General features: G+C 39.7%; 1 protein-coding gene across 1 annotated transcript in view; it reads left to right on the forward strand.

The window, feature by feature from the left end:
- pibf1 (progesterone immunomodulatory binding factor 1) overlaps window positions 1-22,459 on the forward strand; it is a 135,321-nt gene that overhangs the window by 106,608 nt on the left and 6,254 nt on the right. The window contains exons 15-17 of the mRNA XM_043691368.1: window positions 2,140-2,270; window positions 9,804-9,888; window positions 18,609-18,785. Coding sequence (XP_043547303.1) covers window positions 2,140-2,270; window positions 9,804-9,888; window positions 18,609-18,785 — 393 coding nt within the window. The remainder of the gene's footprint in view (window positions 1-2,139; window positions 2,271-9,803; window positions 9,889-18,608; window positions 18,786-22,459) is intronic.

Here is a 22,459-nt window from a genome sequence, read left to right on the forward strand (position 1 = left end):
GGTTTCCTCAGATTACAACCGGATCTGGACCAGATGGGCCAATGGGCTGAGAAGTGGCAGATGGAGTTTAATTCAGATAAATGCGAGGTGATGCATTTTGGGAAAACAAATCTTAGCAGGACTTATACACTTAATGATAAGGTCCTGGAGAGTGTTGCTGAACAAAGAGACCTTGGAGTGCAGGTTCATAGCTCCTTGAAACTGGAGTTGCAGGTAGATAGGATAGTGAAGAAGGCATTTGGTGTGCTTTCCTTTATTGGTCAGAGTATTGAGTACAGAAGTTGGGAGGTCATATTGCGGCTGTACAGGTCATTGGTTAGGCTACTGTTGGAATATTGCGTGCAGTCCTGGTCTCCTTCCTATCGGAAAGATGTTGTGAAACTTGAAAGGGTTCAGAAAAGACTTACAAGGATATTGCCAGGTTTGGAGGATTTGAGCTATAGGGTGAAGCTGAACAGGCTGGGGCTGTTTTCCCTGGAGCATCAGAGGCTGAGGGGTAACCTTAAAGTGGTTTACAAAATTATGAGGGGCATGGATAGGGTAAATAGGCAAAGTCTTTTCCCTGCGGTCAGGGAGTCCAGAAGTAAAGGGCATAGGTTTAAGGTGAGAGGGGAAAGATATAAAAGAGACCTAAGGGGCAACCTTTTCACACAGAGGGTGGTACGTATGGAATGAGCTGCCAGAGGAAGTGATTAATAGGAAGGGTTTGGAGGGATATGGGCCAGGTGCTGGCAGGTGGGACTAGATTGGGTTGGGATATCTGGTCGGCATGGACAGGTTGGACCGAAGAGTCTATTTCCGTGCTGTACATCTCTGTGAATCTGTGACTAGATAGGCTGGAGCTATTTTCCCTGGAGCATCAGAGGCTGAGGGGTGACCTTATAGAGGTTTATAAAATCATGAGGGGCATGGATAGGGTGAATAGCCAAGGTCTTTTTCCTCGGGTGGGAGGGGTCGAAAAGATTGCATTGGTTCAAGGTGAGAGTGGACAGAGGGGTAAATTTTTCACACAGAAAAATTAATTTTTCAATCCTTCAATCCAATTTGTTAAGGAGATCTACAGTTGCTTGTCCATTCAGACAAATGTCAGATGTCTGGTTTGCACTTGCAGCAACTTGTAACCCCAAATGTGTATATGGAATGAGCTGCCAGAGGAAGTGTTGGAGAAGGCACACTTACAACATTTAAAAGGCATCTGGATAGGGATATGAGTAGGACACGTTTAAGTGCAATTGCAAACCAGACATCTGACATTTGTGTGAATGGACGTTTAGAGAGATTGGGTCAAATGCTGGCAAATATGACTTGGTCAGATTGGGATGTCTGGTCAGCATGGACGAAGTAGGCCAGAGGTCTGTTACTAAGCTATATGACTCTTATGACTAGGATCAGTAGTCTGAAAATGATCATAAACCCCTCCAGCATTTGCCAAGAGGCTCAGGAATCAATTTGTAGAAATAATAGAGACATGATAATCCACAAATTGTGTTTGTTGTAAGTGCATTTTATATGCTGTTAGATTCTTGTTCATTATCAGTTTTATTTTTTTTCCTGGTCTTGTAATATCTAGATTTTTTTTGACACACGTACCATGTATGTTTCCATATAAACCTAGTCCTGTTACCTTTGGGACAAAGATAATAAGTTAAGTATTGGTGAGAGGGCAGTTGGTATGATTTGATAAGGACTGTTTTGTGAATCTTGTAGTGCATTAGCAATGTATATAAATTAAATCCTTTAAGTGTATTACTTGCCACTTCTTTGAGTGTTAGTTAAACAGAATATTTTATAGGCATTGTAAATAATCCTTTGTTAGACCACAAATGAGTCTAAATACTTAATGTTAATTGATTAAATGAATTGAAAACTCAGTTTTAATAACCACTAACTAACAGTTATATCCATTAGAATCCATGAAATCACTGGTGCTAGTATTCATTCCATTGTCTTTGTTGCTTTAAAACGTCATCAAGCAATTCACCATTTCTTTTTTGTCCCTTCCAAAAACATTAATTTATAATTATTTCAAGTTTATGTTCGAAGCTATTGCACAATTAGTGACTGATTTTGTGAATATTTCAAGTGTTACACAATAAGATTGTTAGTAATTATCACAAGATATTTGTCTTCTTTCTCCAGCTTGCAAATGCCAACACCTTGATTAATCAAGCACAGCAACCTTACAGCTATCTTATTGAGACAGTACGCCAGAGAGACACTCAGATTCAGACCTATAAAGAAAAACTTTCACAACTGGAGAATGAAATATGGTAAATATCAACAACTATTAGCTTAACTGAGGTTATATTTATCGGAAAAGAAAACAAGCTGGACTGTTTCTTCCTCCAGAAATTAAAGTTTTGAGGGCAATGTGTTGGAGATCTTTAAATCTGTTCAATCATTTGATAGAATACACAAGAAGATGATGTTTCCACTTGCAGGCAAGAACAGAACTAGAGGCCACATATCTAAGAAGACCACTACTAAATGCAAAAAGGAATTTGGCCGAAACTTCTTTACCCAAGGATTGATTAGAATGTGGAGCTTGCTATCGTATGGTTGGGTTAAATAGCAAAGATGAATTCAAGATGGGGAAGAAATAAATAGAATGATAGATTGATGGGCTAGTTGAAGTAAGATATATGTAGGCTTTGGTAAAGCAGAAACATTTGTATATGCCTGCAGGGACAAATGGCTCATTTCTGTGTTATAAACATTTGATGCTTAGAAAAATGCAAACTAATTTTCACCTTTAATATCCATGGACCATGTTGAATTTCTCTCTGATTTACTGTCAACTCATTCAGCTGTGGGAAGCTGAGTAAAATGTGCAGAAAGTTGCTACTACATAAATTACATTGGCAAAAGGCACAGGAATTCTCTTCTAAGAGGAGCATAATTTGTCTTTAGTGAGATAGGAGCGTAGGAATAGTAGTATACCAGTCAGACTCTCGAACCTGTTCCACCATTCAATGAGATCATAACTGATCAATGGCCAAACTTCATGCACTTGCCTTTGGCTCCTTTGCCTTAACACCTTTGCTGAACAAAAAATTTATCTATCTCATATTTAAAGTTAACAACTAATTTAGCATCAAGTGCCATCTGTAGAAGAGAATTCTTAATCTCTATCATCCTTTGTGTGTAGAAATTCTTCCTAACATCTCTCCTCAATGATTTAGTCCTGATTTTAAGACTATGTGTCCCCAGTTCTAGAATCTCAAATCAGTGGAAGTAGTTTATCTTTATCTACCCTGTCTTTTCCTGCTATCTTGAAGACTTTGATCAGATCGCCCCATTACCTTCTAAATTGAGAGAAAACATGCCTAATTTGCAAAATCTCTCCTCACGACTTAGTCCCTGAAATCTATTCTTGCCTCAGTACTTATGCACCATGCCTCTATGACACTTGCCTCATATTATCTTTTGTCTTGCCAAAGGCATTAATACTAACCACTGCTAAGACTGCCTGTGATTCCCGCTGCTGGCACTGTTTAAAGGCCAGTTGTGCACCCTGTCAAGTACTGTCAGCCAGAGGTTGCCCTTCATCATACACATAGTGGGATGGGAAACAAAAATAAACATTTCTCAGTGCAGGTAGGTGGCTTAGCTGACATTTCTATGCAAGTGCACATTCATTAAGAAGACTATAGCAGGACGGAACCCCTGACCCTGAACACCTCCGCCTTTCACTTAGTGTGCCAGGACCCCTGGACTTGGCTGAGGAATACTCCCCTTAGACTTTGAAGCAGGACCATTTGGTTGATACACATCTGGTGTTCTGGTCTTGAGCATTGCTAGCATATGGTGCAGATATGGCATTAACAGAGCATGGTGCCTTACGAAAACATTTCCACAGGAGAAACATGACTGCTGACAACCATTACAGGCTGCCTGGCATTCTGTCTGTGTTAAATAGCAAGGCAAGACAGTGATACTGTCAGCATTTAAACTCTGGCTGAGGGGACAACACAGAAAAAGATAATCTAGGTAAGACAAAGCAGAGATTCAATGAGCATCCAAATGAGCACAAAGAGAATGCTTGCTAAGACAGCAAGTGAAAAACCCTGAGGTGCATCCAGGTCCACTCTGTGAAATGGGTGCTTGTCCCTGGGTGCAAAATATCCTGGCCACAGCATTACAATAAAAGGTGCCAATGCATTCCATAGTGCAGTATTGAAGTGCGGTGAGTCTGGCATTGGTCTTATGCCAACCTCTGTGGATAAGTCCTGAGATGTTTGGTAACTGCAGTTTAAGGTGGCAGCCCAGACAGGCAAGCAGTGAGCTATAGCCACTTGGTACCCACTCTGACTTTCATGTTGGGAATAGTCGCTTTGTAGTTTCTGTCCGGCAGGTAGGAGGATTGGATATGACTTGTCATTGAGGCAAAATCAGATAATAATGGCATGCTAATGTGTACAATGGATGCAAAAAAGCTTCTCATCATTCATTGCTGAAGTTCTCATCTTACTGTTCAAAACTTGGTTGCATAATAGGACTATTTTTGCAAATCTCATTTCTTTTAAATTCATCCTAGTTTCCCAACTCACTTGCCAATGCCCACCTTGTTCAAATTGGAAAGATTCCACCAACAGTTCCATATCAAGTTGTTGTGTGGCTTGGAAGTGAACTTAACAAGTGGTGATCAAGATATTGCCAAGGCTTTGTAGCAGGCATGTGCAATGTGTGGTTGAGAGCTCTTGTATCATACTAAGCTGCACTCATACTTTTTCTAATATGTTGTTTGGAAAAATTGTATTTGGCTTTTCAAACATTCTGCAGTTGAACCTAGTCAAAAAGTGTGGTGCAGGAAAAGTGCAGCAGGTCAGGCAGCATCCTGCTGTGCTTTTCAGCACCACACTTTTCGACTCTGATCTCCTGTATCTGCAGTCCTCGCTTTCTCGTGCAGTTCCTAAATCCATCAAGATGTTAATTCCTTTTTATAATTTTTCCATGAGCTTATGTTGAATCACGTTGGCAATGGATGACGAATTCCAGAAATCCAGTTTATAATTGATAGCTGTGTGGATACAGGATTTGGTGGTAGTGACAATGATGTAGGTGATGGTGCAGACATGGAAATAACGTTTTCTAGTATTGGGTGGGAGGTGAGATTTACATCTGAGCTTAGGATTGAATCAAACACAAAAGTTCTCCACAGCGTAATGCAGCCTGAGAAAATGACAAAGGGACAGAGTCCCTTAGCTCTACTCCAAGTTGAGCTGGAGAAACTGTTATCATCCACTGTCAATGACAGGCAGTCTGCAGACACAAAATGATTGTAAAATGAAGGAAAGTGATGGAAATAGATCTGGACTGCCATTAATATGCCCGTTAGGGCTCATACTATGGTCTTTAGACATTATAATCAAGACAAAGGAACCAACAAAGCATCATTGAGGGACTCTGCAGGAAACATGAGAAGCCAGAGCTCAAAACAGCCAAAGCCAGTTAAGGCAGACAGGACATAAGGTTAGTCCCATGTAACTGGACTGCAGATGTCAATCAAAAATCAGAAAAGAATACTGCAGTTAAAGAATATGTTTAAAGTCATGTTGAATGCAACAATTTGGAATGTAAATACTGTTATAATCCCAAACAGTACCACCAAATTTATGATTCGACCTGCATTTGTGTTATTCAAAATATTCATCTTTTTGCAATGATTTTGTTGTACCTATCTAACAGAACGAGCTGGCTTTCCTACTAAAGCATTTGTTCACCTTATCTACCCAATAAACATTGCCACGGCTAATATAACTTAAGGTCAACTTACCAAATTTCAATATTGAACACTCCTTGCACATACACCAAAACGACAATGTTTTGCATTGATTGTCAAATTTTTTGAGGGCTTAGTTAATGCATATTTTCTAGCTTTGCCTTTGTCCTATCCTATCCTGTTGCTGATTGACCATGTAACTCAAGTGGTGATAAAAGGAGTCCATCTTCGTATCTGTCAGCCACATCTTGTACTTTTGAACATTTTTGCATTATGAAACAGTAACTTTCTTTTATATCTTGCAGCCATATCTGAAACTTAGTTCAGCTTTGAATCTGTTTTACTAAGATTGAACCTTAGTTGAACTTGAATTTAAATTGGAATTTGTTAGCCAGGACTATCACCAGGCCTCAGTCAGAATATCTACAAATCATCAGTAACAATATTGAGTTAATTTAAAGTGTCTGTCTATAATGCAACATAAAAATAGATAATGACCTGGAGCTTGAGGTGGTGAATAAATTTTACATGTGACCTGAGCCTGAATTAAGTTTTAAAAAAATCTTGTGCAGCACTAAGCAAGATTTAGGTCTTTTTGGACTAGATTTAATGTTTACAATTAACAAAGCATTTCTAAATTTATGTGACACAGACTTTCATTGCCTTCACAATAACTTATCTGATATAGCCTCTGACAGTCTTAACAGTTTGGATATTTGTGAACCATTCTCAAAGAACCAGGCAATAAGTATGAGGATAACCATCCTCAGCAACAGTTTATTTTGGTAGCTCCAAGGTGTATCGTCTAACAGAAGTATTCCCTGTTTTGGCATCAGTTGTCAATCCCTGTCAGACAAGATTTGAAATCTAATATATTTGAAACCCTGTTGGCTGAAAAAATCCTCAGAGAAGATGCTTCTTGCAGAAGTTCATAACTCATCTCTTGCTTTCGATCTTATCTTCTCTTGCCATCACAAAGTTGTTACGTAGTCCCAGGTGATCCGTTTCCACACTCAGCAGGTTGTACTATTACCACGAAAACTGTCAAGGAAACAGAAACTTCCCATGTTGCATTTTCACACTTTCTTCAGATCTTACTCAATGTTAAAAGATGCATCATATTTGATATTGTTTAGAGATCTTATGTTTAGAAGGATTTCAGAAAAAAAATATTTATTTCAAGCTTTGTAAAAATAGCTAGAGTGGTTTCTTTTGAAAAGTTCATTCCAAGGTGACTGTGGACAGATTTCTTCTAATTTTTGTAAATTCACATGATGTGATAGTTGCTTGTTTTGCTGTAGAGCCTATTGGGGTTGTTTTGAAGAGTGACTGGCTTAGAGAGATTCTTGAGATGGAAATGTGTTGCTGGAAAAGCGCAGCAGGTCAGGCAGCATCTAGGGAACAGGAGAATCGACGTTTCAGGCATTAGCCCTTCTTCAGGAAGGGCGTTCTGTCTGTGTTAAATAGCAAGGCAAGACAGTGATACTGTCAGCATTTAAACTCTGGCTGAGGGGACAACACAGAAAAAGATAATCTAGGTAAGACAAAGCAGAGATTCAATGAGCATCCAAATGAGCACAAAGAGAATGCTTGCTAAGACAGCAAGTGAAAAACCCTGAGGTGCATCCAGGTCCACTCTGTGAAATGGGTGCTTGTCCCTGGGTGCAAAATATCCTGGCCACAGCATTACAATAAAAGGTGCCAATGCATTCCATAGTGCAGTATTGAAGTGCGGTGAGTCTGGCATTGGTCTTATGCCAACCTCTGTGGATAAGTCCTGAGATGTTTGGTAACTGCAGTTTAAGGTGGCAGCCCAGACAGGCAAGCAGTGAGCTATAGCCACTTGGTACCCACTCTGACTTTCATGTTGGGAATAGTCGCTTTGTAGTTTCTGTCCGGCAGGTAGGAGGATTGGATATGACTTGTCATTGAGGCAAAATCAGATAATAATGGCATGCTAATGTGTACAATGGATGCAAAAAAGCTTCTCATCATTCATTGCTGAAGTTCTCATCTTACTGTTCAAAACTTGGTTGCATAATAGGACTATTTTTGCAAATCTCATTTCTTTTAAATTCATCCTAGTTTCCCAACTCACTTGCCAATGCCCACCTTGTTCAAATTGGAAAGATTCCACCAACAGTTCCATATCAAGTTGTTGTGTGGCTTGGAAGTGAACTTAACAAGTGGTGATCAAGATATTGCCAAGACTTTGTAGCAGGCATGTGCAATGTGTGGTTGAGAGCTCTTGTATCATACTAAGCTGCACTCATACTTTTTCTAATATGTTGTTTGGAAAAATTGTATTCCAGCAACACATTTCCATCTCTGATCTCCAGCATCTGCAGACCTCACTTTCTCCTTAGAGAGATTCTTGTTTTATTGGAATCAGTTGGAGGAAAGCTTGCTAAGAACAAGCTTCTTCGGTGATTTTTCCAGTTTCTGAACTTAAACCCTCTTGCTGAGTTCAGCATGAAACCTGTTAGCTCTTTTGAAAGTGTGTTTGAGGGAATATCTCAAGCTTGTATTTCTTAAACAAGTTGTGTCTTCAAGACTCTTGAGACAGGTACGAAAATTTCAGAACAACAAACTCTGGAACATTATATGCTTTATTATTTTCTTTTCAAGAAAAACTGAGAAATTATCTCTTTTTTTCTGAAGAGTAAGTTTGTGTGGTTGTGTGTATTTTGGGAATATTTAGAGGAATCAGCATTCATACTTGTATATTACTGACTACGTATGTTAACTAATTAATGCTTCATAATTGAATAAATTTATTTTGAAAGTAAAGCAATAAATATATTTAAGAAACCTGGTTGTTGCATCTTGTTTAAAACCTGATATGGATAAGGCATTTAATTGGTCATCTTGATAATTGGGAAAAGTAGTTCTATTTAATTTGTGACCCATGGAGTATTGGGAATACAGTAGTAGTGCACTCCTTCAACCTAATTCAAATTAATGGAAAAACAGCAAAATGGGGACCTAAATTGTTGGTAGATCTTGAGCGCTTCTTCTGAACTATTAAATACACTGAGCTAATTCTAAACACAAAATAGCATGGAAATGCAAGTGTGAGACACAGATTTCCAGGTGGATTCAAGTACATGACCTTTTACCAACTTAGCATGATGTTTCCATGTCATTTATGCTCTTGTGCCAATTATTCCTATTAAATCCACAGTGAAGTATGGAACAGCGGCTGCTTTACATACGCAAAACACTTGGAGATTTTGCCAGAAAGGAAGCACAAAGCAATTGCTCTTTAAACAGACACAGAGATGATGATATCGTGAGCAAGAGTCTCTTCCTCTTAGCCTCGTGCCCCTAGGTCTTTGCTTGACAGGTAGTGATGCTGATGGTGGAACTTACTTCCTGTTTCCAACCCAATTAAGATCTGAGCAGAGTACAAACTTCTGTGGATCACCTAGTTAGTCTTAAGTGTGAACGTGGCAACCTACTACCTCAGAGCCTGAAAGCTCTGAAACCAGCAAATATTTCTGCTGCTTTTCAATACTGCCAGAAAATCTGGTTTTCATTCCGTGCTTCAAGGTGAGAATTGGATCAATTGCAAACAGCAGATGACAAGTGTTGTTGGCACATAGCGAATGACAAATCTTGAACAGCACAGTTCACCGTAAAAATATCTCGAGGTGTTTCTGCACCATTCTGACCACCAAACATGACTTATTAAATGCCATTACTAGAAATTGGCTCTGCTAAACTTTAGCAGTAGCTACTTGTTCCCTGTGTGATTTAGTTACGTTTAATACCAGCTTCACTGTATAATTGTGTATAATTAAACCTAACCCCCAAGTACATCTTTTCAGCTGACCTGGTATCTCATTTTTCAGTTATATAATTGTCATTTTTCAGTTGCGTTTTTTTCATCAAAATAAGCTTTGTGAGTAATTTATTTGAAGCCCATGATTATGCATTAATCTTAAAAGTTGTAGTATGTTTGTAAATACTGTGAAATAATTGTTTATTCAACTTAAGTATTCCAAGTGGGAAAAAGCCTTTATTAAATAAAACATGTGGTCCTTACTATGCTCAAATATGTACCTGCTTTTTTTTTCAGTCAATCAAATAGAGAGAAAGCTGCTTTACTTCGCATGAAAAACCAAATGGCAGCAGATCTAGAGAAACTCTTGAACCAACGAGAGGTATTTGTTTTCAAATTATCTTACATTTGGCAGGACATAAAGACATAAGAAATAGGAAAGGCAATTGGTTACTGTTATTTTTTGGGGGTTTTCAAAAGCTGTTTCTAAGTCAGAATGGAACGAAAGATTGAAATGAGTTAATTTCAGTGGGGGAAAATGCGACACGAGTTCCAATGATTTGCAAGCTGCTGGCATAACAGATGTACCAACCCATGGAAAACAAGAGAATTTAGTAAGTTAATGTTCACTTGGACTAATTATATAATTATAACTGATTGAACAAAGAAATTGAGCTATAGTAAGAAATGGTCATGTACGAATGGCTATTTATGCTGTTGGAAGAACAATAGGCAGTGACCGGATTATTTTTTAAGCATGTACCTGATGTGGAAGTTTAGTGGGATTTTCTATGTTAAACACATTGGATGTTAGGGCAATGTACAGGGTATCTGTAAGTGCCATTCCTATCAAAACATTTTATTGTAATTGTAAGATGCGGTACCTTCATTTAACAATGTGCGCACCTGCAAATTTAGCCATTACAGAAGCAATTGAAATACATTCTACAATAGTTAAACATATTTACTTCCAACAGTTTGACAGGCACAAAACAGTGCTACTGTGACAGATTTGATAAGAACTTGTAATCTTCATTGAAAATAACTCTTCAGAAACAGTCAACAAAGAATATTCTACCCACATACTCGATAAAAACATATTCAAGGTTTTTGAAATTTGTCTTTGGTACACTGGAATTTATAAATAGTATAAGCTATTAGTATAAAAATCATATACAAAGATATCTGTAAATTATACTTTTAATTACTGTGAGATTCTTCAAATTATTTATGTTCCTCTTGTGCTGAACAACTAGAGTAAGAAAAATAACAGCATGCATATTGATGGCAGTGTGGCTAGAATAAAACTAACATTTTCAAGGTTTGAGTTTGAATCCATTTGTACTGGCTGATGCGCTTTTGTCATGTTTTTGAAGAATGTGCATAAAAATATCTTTAATTCTGCGTATAATCAAAACATACTTCTCAAACGTTTTCCCGTCATGACCACAATTTGATGCTTCATTTTAGTTATGGGGGAAGATTAGAGGCAATAACTGGTAGATGGTGTGCTACCTGAGAGAGTTGCAACAGTGGCACTGGGGGGAGAGCTGAGAGAGTGAAGAGGGGGCTGTTTAATTCTCAGAGTTTTAAATACAAAAGAGCACCTACTTCTCAAGGTTTTTCAAAATAGCATTCTCTAAGTTCAGCAGATTATGCCATGCCAGTTTTAAAAATACTCAGGTGATAAAGGTGCTGCATAACTTTTACCCTCAGTCATTGTTCCATGGTAGCCATTGCTGCTTTGGAGCTCATGACCCACAGCTTGGAAAAGCCTGGACAAGAACATAAACCAGGAGTGGACTACTTTACCCTTACCTCTGAAGTCAGTTGCACCATTCATTTAGATTAAGTCTGTCCACACTAAACTTTAGTGATTTATTTACATGGACACTCAGATTATTTAGTCCTTGTTTCTCAGTATTTGGAAAATATGCATTTATTTTCTTTAATGATCACCTATTTATCCAAATAAACTCCAAATTAAAACAATTTGGAGATGCCGGTGATGGACTGGGGTGGACAAAGTTAAAAATCACACAACAGCAGGTTATAGTCCAACAGGTTTAATTGGAAGCACACTAGCTTTCAGAGCGTCACTCCCACAACCACCTGATGAAGGACCTGTTGGACTATAACCTGGTTTATCATTTGTCACAGCTGTGCCCACTCAACTAATCTGACCCCTTTTATAACATGCTTCTCCCATCTTCAATACTTACTCCACCTCAACTTAGTGTAATCAAAGCTTGGTTTAAAGCTGTCTATTCCTTGATCCAGATGTTTTCTATTCAGCCTGTTCAGAGATATAATTACGTAGCTGCAGCAGGTGAGACTTGAACCTGGACCTCCTGATCCAGAGATAGGGGCACTGCAACTCTGCCACAAGACCCCTCCTTTATGCAATGCGTTGATGAATATTATGAAAAGCTGTATCTTGTTACGTATCCCTGCTAATCAAAAATATACGCTTTAACTCTAGTGCCTGTCTTCGATCTCGCAACTCCTTTCCAACTAATATCGCAAGGTTGCCTCCAAGTCTTTGTACATTGATTTTTACGAACTGCTCTTCTGTGAAACTTAGCTTGGAATACTGGACAACATAATATCCACTTACACTCTCTTGAAATACGACACTGACCCTGTTGGGTTTTTTACATCAATCCAACAGCTTTATGGCAATTTGTACTGCTATCATTTTACTTCGAAATTTTTTAAAACTAAATTTAAATTTTCAAGCTGCCGCAGTGGAAGTTGAACTCTTATTCAAAAATCAACTGTTTACAATTTCAAGAAAAACTAATTCAATGTGAACATTAATTAATCACAGAGTCATAGAGATGTACAGCACGGAAACAGACCCTTCGATCCAACTCGTCCATGCCGACCAGATATCCCAACTCAATCTAGTCTCACCTGTCAGAACCCGACCTATATTCCTCCAAACCCTCACTATTCACATACCCATCCAGATGCAATCATACCAGCCTCCACCACTTCCTCTAGCAGCTCATTCCATACACGTTCCACCCTCTGCGTGAAAAAGTTGCCCCTTAGGTCTCTTTTATATCTTTCCCTTCTCACCCTAAACCTATGCCCTCTAGTTCTGGACTCCCCCACCCCAGGGAAACAACTTTGTCTATTTACCCTATCCATGCCCCTCATGATTTTATAAACCTCTATAAGGTCACCTCTTAACCTCCGACGCTCCAGGAAAAACAGCCCCAGCCTCTGCAGCCTCTCTCTATAGCTCAAATCCTCCAATCCTGGCAACGTCCTTGTAAATCTTTTCTGAACCCTTTCAAGTTGCACAACATCCTTCCGATAGGAAGGATACCAGATTTGCACGCAATGTTCCAAAAGTGGCCTAACCAGTGTCTCGTACAGCTGCAACATGACGTCCCAACTCCTGTACTCAATGCTCTGACCACTATCCTACCAACCTGCGACTCCACTTTCAAGGAGATATGAACCAGCACTCCAAGGTCTCTTTGTTCAGTAACACTCAGGACCTTACCATTAAGTGTACAAGTCCTGCTAAGATTTGTTTCCCAAAATGCAGCGCCTCACATTTATCTAAATTAGCTCCATCTGCCACTTCTCAGCCCATTGGCCCATCTGATCAAGATCCCATTGTAATCTGAGGTAAACTTCTTTGCTGTCCACTGCACCTCCAATTTTGGTGTCATCTGCAAACTTACTAACTGTACCTCTTATGCTTGCATCCAAATCATTTATGTAAATGACAAAAAGTAGAGGACCCAGCACCGATCCTTGTGGCACTCCACTGGTCACAGACCTCCAGTCTGAAAAACAACCCTCCAACACCACACTCTGTCTTCTACCTTTAAGCCAGTTCTGTATCCAAATGGCTAGTTCTCTCTATATTCCATGAGATATAAGCTTGCTAACCAGTCTCCCACGGGAAACCTTGTCAAACACCTTACTGAAGTCCAAATATATCACGTTCACCACTCTGCCCTCATAATCCTCTTTGTTACTTCTTCAAAAAACTCAATCAAGTTTATGAGACATGATTTCCCATGCACAAAGTTATGTTGACTATCCCTAATCCCCCTTGCCTTTCCAAATACATATACATCCTTTCCCTCCGGATTCCCTCCAACAAGTTGTCCACCACTGACGTCAAGTTCACTGGCCTGTAGTTGCCTGGCTTGACCTTACTACCCTTCTTAAACAGTGGCACCATGTTAGCCAACCTCCAGTCTTCCGGCACCTCACTTGTGACTATTGATGATACAAATATCTCAGCAAGGGGCCCAGCAATCACTTCCCTAGCTTACTACTGGGTTCTAGGGTACACCTGATCTTGTCCTAGGGTTTTATCTACTTTTATTGCATTTCAAGATATCCAGCACTTCCTCCTCTATAATATGGACATTTTTGAAGATGTCACCATCTATTTCCCTACATTCTGTATTTTCTATGTCCTTTTTCACAGTAAACACTGATGCAAAATACTCATTTAGTATATCCCCCCCATCTCTTGCAGTTCCACACAAAGGCCACCTTGCTGATCTTTGAGGGGCCCTATTCTCTCCCTAATTACCCTTTTGTCCTTAATGTATTTGTAAAAACCCTTTAGATTCTCTTTAACTCTATTTGCCAAAGCTATCTCATGTCCCCTTTTTGCTCTCTTGATTTCCCTCTTAAGTATACTCCTACTGCCTTCATACTCTTCCAAAGATTCATTTGATCTATCCTGTCTATACCTGACATATGCTTCCTTCTTTTTCTTAACCAAACTCTCAATATCTTTAGTCATCCAGCATTCCCTATACCTTCTAGCGTTTCCTTTCACCCTAACAGGAATATACTGTCTCTGTTCTCTCATTATCTAATTTCTGAAGGCTTCCCATTTTCCAGCTATCCCTCTATCTGCAAACATTTGCCCCCAATCAGCTTTTCAAAGTTCTTGCCTCATACTGTCAAAATCAGCCATCCTCCAATTTAGAACTTCAAATTTAGATCTGGTCTATCCTTTCATTAATGAAACATTGATAATTTGGTCGTCGAAAATAATATTTAGGGCATTTTTCTTTCGACTAAATGTTACGCAAAACATACCAGTCTTGCTGGCACAAATGAGTATCACTATCAGACCTTATGTGTTGTTCACAACAATGCATTTTGCAAATCAATTTTTATATTGCTTCTGAATGTATTGATTTGGTGTGATGAACTTAAACCTCTGAAGTTTAGTAATAAAGAAGTAATATGGTTTTAGTTAATTCACACTATGGAATTATATCAACATATGGAGGTTTGGTTTTTAATATCAGGTATCTTTCAATTGCAATGTAATAATTTGAGAACCATCATCTGTATCTTATAGTCCTTAGATCATTAAAGCAGTTATTACAGCTGGTATAAAATGCGGCAAATGTTCAGTGCTAAAGTAATTATTTTGAAAGTAATTATATTTGGAGTTGGTGGGGTTGGTGATATTGGTGCATTCATCATATTTAATGGAACAACAAATATGCATGCCTCCTTGTGCCTTTTGAAAAGGAATCTCACTTTATAACTGACACACTAGTGAAATCCATTGGAGAAAATTGAAGAAGACAACCTGCTTGTGTCACTTAAAGCTGTTTGTAGAATTGTTGGCCCAATGTATCTCCAGATGTCTATTAATGAGGTTCAGCTGGCATGATAATTGGCAGAGGGCCCATGCTGCATAACAGAAGTGTTTGGCAACAAAATCTTTCTTGCTATTTTTACCTTACAATCCACCGAATCTTGAAATTGAGAATTGCTTTTGTAAACTGTCTTCATGCTTGGAGCATAAATCTTTGATCATGTGCTCAAATCAAATTAATTTGTGCTACTTTCATCATTCAGTTATTCCGTGTAAAAGTATATGGTTTACATCATAACTTATCTACCTTTATACTTAAAACAGCCCCGGTGAATTCCCTTGGAGTAATTTTGCATACTGAGCTGGTCTCATCTTCAGCAAGTTGACATTAACTGTGTTGCCTTCCAGGACAGCTGCACTAAACTGACAGCTTTTTTATATATGAGTCGCAAAATGTCCGGTCACTTACATGAGTGATCAAGTCACTGGTATACTAATTCCTACTTTGCTCTAATTAAATCCTTTTTTAAGCTATTTTGCATAAACGTAATTGCTTAGTTGTCATTTAAATACATTTTCATGCAAAAACCAATAGCATTTTATCAAAATTTTATGAATAAGTGCTACTGAAGATGAGGTAATGAAACTGTCAATATCCTTGCAGTGAACCTAAACATCTACCCAGATCTTCCAGTCTGAGGATTACCGGAGACCAGACATATGACCCATCACCATGGAATTGTCCAGGGGTTTTAAGTTATAATGGGTAGTTCGCCTGTTCCCTGCTATTGTGTCTTCAACTTAGAGTTGAAGACTTGACAGTTCGACTGTACTTATCGGATAGTTACCCAGGAATGTTTAAAATTTAGGCAAACTGCAATTAAGTACAGAGCTAAGTGCAGAACTGATCCCATTCCGTTTATTCCCCATCACTATCAGTCTGACTCTTCAGCTAACCCCACCTACACACTGACCAGCACAACTATCATTCCTGACCATGCTAACACTAATTGCCTGACTAGCCCCTGAACGGATTACTCCTTTAACCTACCAGTCATCCCTGCCCACTAATGTCACTCACCCTACTCATTCATTATTCATAAATGTTCACTCTGGACATTCAAACTTATCTTAATGGCAGCTTTGCCATAAAAGAGGGCAAGACTTGTTTTCCCTAACTGTGATCTGATGGAATTGACTCAGGGATGCTGTGCTCTGTGTTTTGAGGAGGCCAGATAGGAAGAGCCAGAAAGAAATCTGGAACAGTGTCATCTGAGAGATAAGTTTGAACAGAACAGAAATTCTATGATGTTCTCTTTTCCCCAAAACAAATCCAACAATGAATACTTTAAATACTAAATGTAAAGGGGGCAATATATTAAACAGGTATAAAAACAAAAGAAAGCGTTGCCTTATTTTGCCTCTTTAAAAATAGAATCTGAACTTTTCAAATGCAGATTAACTTGCATCATCCTCTTCATATTACCCAACTGTCAGGTGGGAAATGGGGAAGAGGCCCTATCTAGACTTTTGTTACTCCCTGTACATTTTACTTACTCATTTAATTTTCTAATGTTATTTCTTAATGGATCTCAGAAATAAAAATAAGCAACCATGTTTAAATGATGGTTTAATGCTGTGGTGACCAATAAACATTAAAATTCCACTCATTAACTTATAAAACTGCATGTACATTGCACCCATTAAAAAATCAGCATTTGGTGCTAAATAAAAAACAAACGAACTGCAGATGCTGTACATCAGAGACAAAAACAGAAGTTGCTCGAAAAGCTTAGCAGGTCTGGCAGCATCTATGGAGAGAAAGCAACAGTTCTGAGGAAAGGTCACTGGACTCAAAACATTAAATCTGCTTTCTCTCCACAGATGCTTCCACACCTGCTGAGCTTTCCCAGCGATTTCTGTGTTTGGAGCATATGGTGCAGTTTTATGAAAATTCATTTAATGTACCTAGTCATTTTAAAATAAATCTTGGAAAGTTTGTTCCTCAATTAATTCTGAAACTTGAGGACTTATTGAAGTCATTTACATTGCTATCCTTGTGGAGGAACCATAAACCAAGATACCAAATTTACTGTGACTCACAAATAAAGAAATTGCCAGCAGGATTCCTCTTTTTGTAGCTTTTAACTTATATCCAACATGTGAATTAAGAGGCAATTGATACGTAAAATAAAAATGTAAATTGTACATTTATTTGTCAATGCAATGAAGATGTGCATTATGCCACCACAAACATTTGTATCGTTCCCCATCAATATTCAAAGCGTTCTCTGACAACTGCTTTGTGTTCAAGTTTCACAGCTATGATTATCTTCAGCGAGGCAGAATTCTGTTGACCTTCTGTCTTTGTTACATGGCATCCCTGATGGCTGAACATTCCTGAGTTCCTTTTCACCTAATCAATCTTTCACATCCCAATTGACGATTTGGCCATTTCTGGTTCAGTATCAAGCTGTTCTGCATCTCTGAGAAATTCACTCAGATCTCCAGCTTTTAGACCTTTTTAGGCCGTTCATATCGCCTCCAAATTCTGCCTGATAAGCAGATGTCTTCTTGAGCGAAATTTATTTCTTCTCATAAGATTTTGTTGTGTTCTTCTTTTTGCTCAGCCTGTTTTCTTTTAGTGTCTTCATCTGTAACTTCACTTCTGGTTCCTCTGCTTGTAGATTTCCTTTGTGTATGAATCTCTCCATGTTTGGGCATTCTATACCTGGATCTCAACTTCCCTCCTATTGATACTGTTTTTGAGTCAAGAATTACCAGGTCAAGTAGATCAGTATTTGTTCTAGCAAGTGATCACTTGTGAGGGATTCTGACTTTCAAAAGTTATTTCCAAGCTCTCTCAAAAATAACTTAGCTTCTGTTTTACTTCCCTCATGGGACATGTACGGTGCTGACTGGGCCAGCATTTTATTATCCATCCCTAATTGCCCCAAAAAAGTGGTGATGAGCTGCAGTCCACATGCTATAGATTGACCTACAATGAAGTCCGATTCTAAACTTCACTACATAAAAATACCTATGAAAGTACATGAACTGCATTTAAATCCCCTCAAGTACTTCATCCCAAATATTAAAAAAACAAGCGTTTGTATTCATTATGCCAGAGCAAAAGTCTATTATTCTTTCAATACCATCTTTGGCAAATACAATGTGAATTTACAGCCTTTTATTTATTCATGGGAAATGGGCATTCTGATTGTGCCAGTGTTTAATGCCCATAGACATTTTGTTGAAAATAGACTTTTTCCTTGCTGTACCATTTACACATCAAAGACTGTCACACTTTATTGTGGGTTGTCCTTAAAATGTCTATTTTTGAATTTTAGATCAGATATTAAAACGAATCTTTCAATTTACTTGTTAAATCAACACAAGTGTACATTAGCAGCAAAATTGGAGAGTAAAGCATTTTGTGGTTGTGTTGCTTGTCTGTGTTGATTATTTGCTTTAATATCAGTTATGTTTATATGTTTCAGGAATTGGCAGTAATGAAGCAAGTTCTGATAAATTTGCACAACAAGCAGCATGGTGATGGCTTACCAGTTTCTCGTGATGATCTCAAAAGTAATCCTATTGCCCAAGCAACAAAATTGTCTCTGAGCATTCCCCCACATGAGGATGAAAATGTCTACAAACCAAAACCAACTATTTTTGTAAGTTATCTTTTTCTCGGAAGCAAAGAAAGCACTGGTTTTATTTTACCAGATCATTTTCTTTTATTTGTTCGTGGGATGCGGCCATTGTCCATTGGTCAACATTTATTGAGCGTCCCCAGTTCCCCTTGAGAAAGTCGTGGTGAGCTGCCTTCTTGAACTGCCGCAATTTATGTACTGCAGGTGGACCATAATGCCCTTAGGGATGAATTCCAGGATTTTCGCTGATGTTGCACTGGGATGGACAAAGCCACAAGTCACGCAACACCAGGTTATAGTCCAATAGGGTTTTGAAATCACAAACATTTGGAATGCTGCTCCTATGTCAGTAGAAGTGGAGGGAGGCACACAGGCACAGAATTTATAGACGGAGAGAGCATTACAAGATAATTCTAGGTAATTAAGAGTGTCAAAAGACAGTATAAATGGTGTGAGTGGAGTGTTGACAGGCTGAATAACAAGTCTTTACTGGTGATTGAAAGTGTCAAAATGGTGTGAGTAAAGTGGCAACAGTTGAATAGCAAGTGAAGGGATTATCCATGATCTGATTAATTGAGGCTGAAAGATAATTACAAAAAAATCAAAAATAAGATGGTGCTAGAAACAAATCAAATGTCTGGAATAACGTGATAGGTATCAGAGTTGCATGGTAAGGGTCTAACCAAAGTAACAAGTAACCCAAAAGCATACCAACTAATAAAGGTAGAGAGATCATAGCAAGTTATTAAGGTGATGGTGTCAAAACAGAATAGTAAGAAAGATTTTACAAACACAGAACATGGTGGGGTTACGTATAGCACCTAAGATCATGGTTGAGACCATCTTCATGGGTACAGAATTTGGCTATCAGTTCCTGCTTAGCAATTCTGCGTTGTTGTAGATCTCGAAGGTTGTCTTGGAAGATGTTTACCCAAAGATTGGAGACTGAATGTCCTTGACTGCCGAAGTGTTTCCTGCCTGGCGATTGTTGCGCATTGTCCATTCATCCGTTGTCACAGTGTCTGCATGGTCTCGCCATTATATCATGCCTTGGGCATCCTTTCCTGGAGCATATGTGGTAGACATTGATTGAGTCACATGAGTACCTACTTGGTGGATGGTGTTCCCATGTAGTATCCATGTCAATGATCTGGCATGTCTTGCAGAGGTTGCCATGACAGGGTTTACTTAGATTAGATTACTTACAGTGTGGAAACAGGCCCTTCGGTCCAACAAGTCCACACCGACCCGCTGAAGCACAACCCACCCAGATCCATTCCCCTACATTTACCCATTCACCTAACACTACGGGCAATTTAGCATGGCCAATTCACCTAACCTGCACATCTTTGGACTGTGGGAGGAAACCGGAGCACCCAGAGGAAACCCTCGCAGACACGGGGAGAATGGGCAAACTCCACACAGTCAGTCACCTGAGGCGGGAATTGAACCCAGGTCTCTGGCGCTGTGAGGCAGCAGTGCTAACCACTGTGCCACCGTGCCGCCCATGTGTGTGATGTTGTGGTCGATGTCCTGAAGACTGGGTAGTTTGCTGCAAACAGTAGTCTGTTTGAGGTTTGGCAGTTGTTTGAAGGCAAGAGAGGTGCCTTTCAGCAACTGTAGGTGGCTGTCACGTTCCTCCTTATCGGAGCAGCCCCAGTATATGCGCTGGGCTTGTCCATAGGAGATGGCTTCTTCAACATGCTTAAGGTGGAAGCTAGAAAGATTGAAGCATTGTGAGGTTGGTTACATTTGGGGTGGCACAATCGCTCAGTGGTGAGCACTGCTGCCTCACGGCGCCAGGATCCGGGTTCGTTTCTAGCATCGGGCGACTGTGTGGAAATTGCACATTCTCCCAGTGTCTACATAAGTTTCCTCTGGGTGCTCTGGTTTCCTCCCAGAGTCTCAAGATGTGCAGGGCAGGTGAATTGACAATACTAAATTGTCCATAGTGTTCATGGTTGTGTTGGTTTGGTACATTAGTCAGGGGTAAATATAGGAGTAGGGGTATTGGGTCTGGGTGGGTTACTCTTTGGAGGCTCAGTGCGGACTTGTTAGGCCGAAGGTCCTTTTCCACACTAGGGATTCAAGATTCTAGGTTATCCATGGGCCTGCAGTAGAGTAAGGTACTGAGGTGTCTGTGCTTGATGGCGAGGCATGTGTCCAGGAATGAGACTGATTCTGAAGAGTAGTCCGCGATAAGTCTGATGTTAGTATGAAACTTGTTGATATCGTCATGTAGTCTCTTCAGTGATTTCTCACCACAAGTCCAAAGGAAAAAAATGTTGTCAATATGTCTGGTGTAAACCGTTGGTTGGAGGTCCTGTGCAGCAAAGATGTCTTGCTTGAGCTTGTACATGAAATGTTTGTGTATTGGGTTGCAAATTTGGTTCCCATGGCTGTTCTATGTGTCTGGATGAAGAGCTGGTTGTCAAAGGTGAAGATGTTGTCGAGGATGAAGCAGATGAGTTGTAGGATGGCATCTGGGAATTGGCACTTAATGGTGTTGAGCACTGAGGCTGTTGCAGCAATGCCATCATCATGGCGGATGTTGGTGTAGAATGCCAAAACATCCATTGTGACGAGCAATGTTCATGGTTCGACTAGTCCATGGGTGACGAGTGTCTGTAAGAAGTCTGTAGTGTTGGGACAGAGATTGGGGGTTCCTTGTACAATGGGTTTCAAGATGTCCAGAGAGGTTCGCATACAGGGTACTGTTGCCTGATACGATGGGATGTCTGGGTATGTTGTCTTTGTACATCTTCAAAAGGCAGTAGATTTTTCCAATGGGAGAAGTACACAGGATGAGAGTGCACAGGATACTCTGAAAGTCTGAAGCAAAGGTCTTTATCAGGCTGGCGAAGTGATGGATGTGATTGTCTGGTCAGATCGGCAGGTAGTTGTCTGTCAGATAATAATTCATCCCCTCATTTGCTAGTCAGACACTATTCACACTGTTTGACCCTTTTGATCACCTGCAAAGACTTGTTATTCAGCCTGTCAACACTCCACTCACACCATTTGTACTATCTTTTGGCACTCTTAATTACTTGGAATTATCTTGCAATGATCTCCATCTATAAATTCTGTGCCTGTGTGCCTCCCTCTATTTCACCTAACAAAGGAGTAGTGCTTCAGAAGCTTGTGATTTCAAATAAACCTGTTGGACTATAAATTGGTGTCATGTGCCTTCTGACTTTGTAGATGATGGACAGGCTTTGGGGAGTGAGGAGGTGAGTTACACACCGCACAGTCCTGTTAATTTTCTGCTCAATGGTATTTTGATAATGAGGGATTCAGTGATGGTAACACCATTGAAGCTGAAAATGTGTTGCTGGAAAAGTGCAGCAGGTCAGGCAGCATCCAAGGAACAGGAGAATCGACGTTTCGGGCATGAGCCCTTCTTCAAGAATGAGGAAAGTGTGTCCAGCAGGCTAAGATAAAAGATGAAATGCAAAACTTGCGCCCACACCTCCCCCCTTACTTCCCTCCAAGGCCCCAAGGGACACTTCCATATCCGCCACAAATTCACCTGCACCTCCACACACATCATCTATTGCATCCGCTGCACCCGATGTGGCCTCCTCTATATTGGCGAGACAGGCCGCCTACTTGCGGAACGTTCCAGAGGACACCTCTGGGACACCTGGACCAACCAACCCAACCACCCCGTAGCCCAACACTTTAACCCCCCC

This window comes from Chiloscyllium plagiosum, chromosome 6, assembly GCF_004010195.1.
Source record: "Chiloscyllium plagiosum isolate BGI_BamShark_2017 chromosome 6, ASM401019v2, whole genome shotgun sequence".
NCBI classification, from domain to species: Eukaryota; Metazoa; Chordata; class Chondrichthyes; order Orectolobiformes; family Hemiscylliidae; genus Chiloscyllium; species Chiloscyllium plagiosum.